The sequence below is a fragment of the Corvus brachyrhynchos genome, unplaced genomic scaffold (assembly GCF_000691975.1).
Source record: "Corvus brachyrhynchos isolate BGI_N302 unplaced genomic scaffold, ASM69197v1 scaffold148, whole genome shotgun sequence".
NCBI lineage: Eukaryota > Metazoa > Chordata > Aves > Passeriformes > Corvidae > Corvus > Corvus brachyrhynchos.
Genome location: NW_008239785.1, coordinates 2,281,749 through 2,283,671, shown reverse-complemented (window position 1 = coordinate 2,283,671; position 1,923 = coordinate 2,281,749). Strand labels below are relative to the sequence as shown.

Genomic DNA, 1,923 nt, shown 5'->3' with positions numbered 1-1,923 from the left:
CCCGCGGTGCTGCCCAAAAAAGGAGCCACAAGCCCCATCAGGTACTCGGTGCCGGCGAGATGCCAGCGTGTTTTATCCTGGTACGAGGTCCCGGCCCCCAGGCGGCTGCGCCGGCACAGCCCCGTCCCCTCCCCAGCTCGGACGCGCACTGTGGCATTGCTGTGTCCCCGCCCCGGAGCCACCCCCCAGGGAGGGTCAGGACCAATAGATCTAATACAATAAACCGACTTTTTTAAGAATGTTTCTACCCAAAGCTTCCTGTAGAAGCGAAGTTTATTCTTGTGAGAAATGCAAAATAAATATCTAGCGTTTGCAAAAAAAATCCTCCCTGGGTTTTGAATCCGAGCTCACGGCTGCTGGCAGGGGCAGGGCTCACCCATGGCTTGGCTACATGGACAGGAGGACAGGTTTAGGTCAGCACCGCAACCCTTTGCTCCCGGACGTCCTGGGGCCAGGAGCAGCACGGAACGAGGGGCCCTCAGATGCTCCCAGGGGAGATGCTGAGGACGCAGGACATGGAGCATTGCTGCCACCACCCACCCCCGTTTTTGGGGTGCAGCGATGCCTCCCTGCTCAGCCTCCCGCTGAGGCTGATCGTATCCAGGGAGCTCAGCCCTGCGGTGACACTTGGGGACATCCTGGGGAAAGGTCGGTGCATCTGAGCGACAGCAGGGAAGGGCTCATGGAAGAGGTTCAAGGAGGGGGTCGTTGGAGCTGAGGGGTTTGGCTTTCTGCCGGCAGCAGGGGCCCTTTGGGGGGCTCTTGCATCCCTTTTCTCGGGCTGCCCGGGGCCAGCTGGAGCCCTGCTACAGGTCCCTGCCCTGGGGCTTGCCTGGGGGGGGATTACTCAGCCTCTTTGGCATAAAATTGCAGTAATTAAACCTCATTTTCAGCGCTCAAGTACAAAGCAGAAGAGTAAACAGTGGTGGCTGTTTGCATTTATTCAACTGCAAAGTATGCAATTAGGATGGCAGATCCGGGAAAGAAGAGCACGATTGTCCTCCCCCCATGGCCTCACTTGCTCATGGAGAAGAGCCCTGTTCCTGAGCCAGCAGGGCAGGCAGCAGCTGGGAACCACCTCCCGAAATAAAGTTATTTTCCCCGTGGCATCGGGCCAGGTGTAAAAACAGGCTGAGCAATAACTCTCTAACCCTGTTGAGCTGCTGGAGGGAGAGCCCATGGCAGGGGATGCGCTCAGAGCTCTCGCCGTCTCTGTCAGGGGACACGGATCAGCAGAGCGGAGCCGCTCGGGCTCACAGCGCCTGAAAAGCTCCCTGCAGGCTCCTCCCGGGAGGGCCGTGCGGCTCTCAGCAGCAGGTTGGCCGGGATCGCCCTTGCCCTCCCTTTCCCCGGTTTCGCTGCACAGCTCTGCCATCACCCATCTGCTTCCAAAACCTGTTGGACGGCAGCGAAGGGCTCTTCCCGGGCTGCTGCTCCCGCACAGCTCCCGGGACCCAGGGAGGGGGCAGAGGGTGCTGTGAACAACCGAGACACTGCCCCTGTCGTGCCCCTCGAGCTGCTTCTGCAGGCTGAGGGGGCCAGGGAGGGCTTCCAGAGGGACAAAACAAGAGCCAGGACTCCCGACTCCACAGCAGGGAGGGCTCCAGCTTCCAGCAGCACCCGGCAGGTGCGGGATGCCCTCGGCCCCCAGCGGCTCGGACACGGCTGTGTCCAACCCCATCCATCCCACACTTACCTGGGTGCTGAGGTGAGGGGCAGGGCACAGCTCCCAGGGGCCTACAAAAGGGTTTTTTTTTTTGCCCCGAGTCTGGCCATGAGCACCGGGGCCGCCAGCAGCCGTGCTGGGGCACACACTGAGCCACCCATGGGCCCCAGGCGCCAGCAAGGACCACAGGAAACAAAACCTCCCAGCCTGACAGATGCCCTCTGTAAATCAGGGGCTTGGGGAACCGTCTATAGGGA

The 1,923-nt window shown here is 60.8% G+C and overlaps 1 protein-coding gene across 1 annotated transcript in view; it reads left to right on the top strand.

The window, feature by feature from the left end:
• The window catches only part of SPHK1 (sphingosine kinase 1), a 3,979-nt gene extending 3,060 nt beyond the window's left edge, over positions 1 to 919 (top strand). Inside the window, exon 5 of the mRNA XM_017743176.1 lies at positions 894 to 919. Coding sequence (XP_017598665.1) covers positions 894 to 919 — 26 coding nt within the window. The remainder of the gene's footprint in view (positions 1 to 893) is intronic.
• Positions 920 to 1,923: the final 1,004 nt, after the last annotated feature.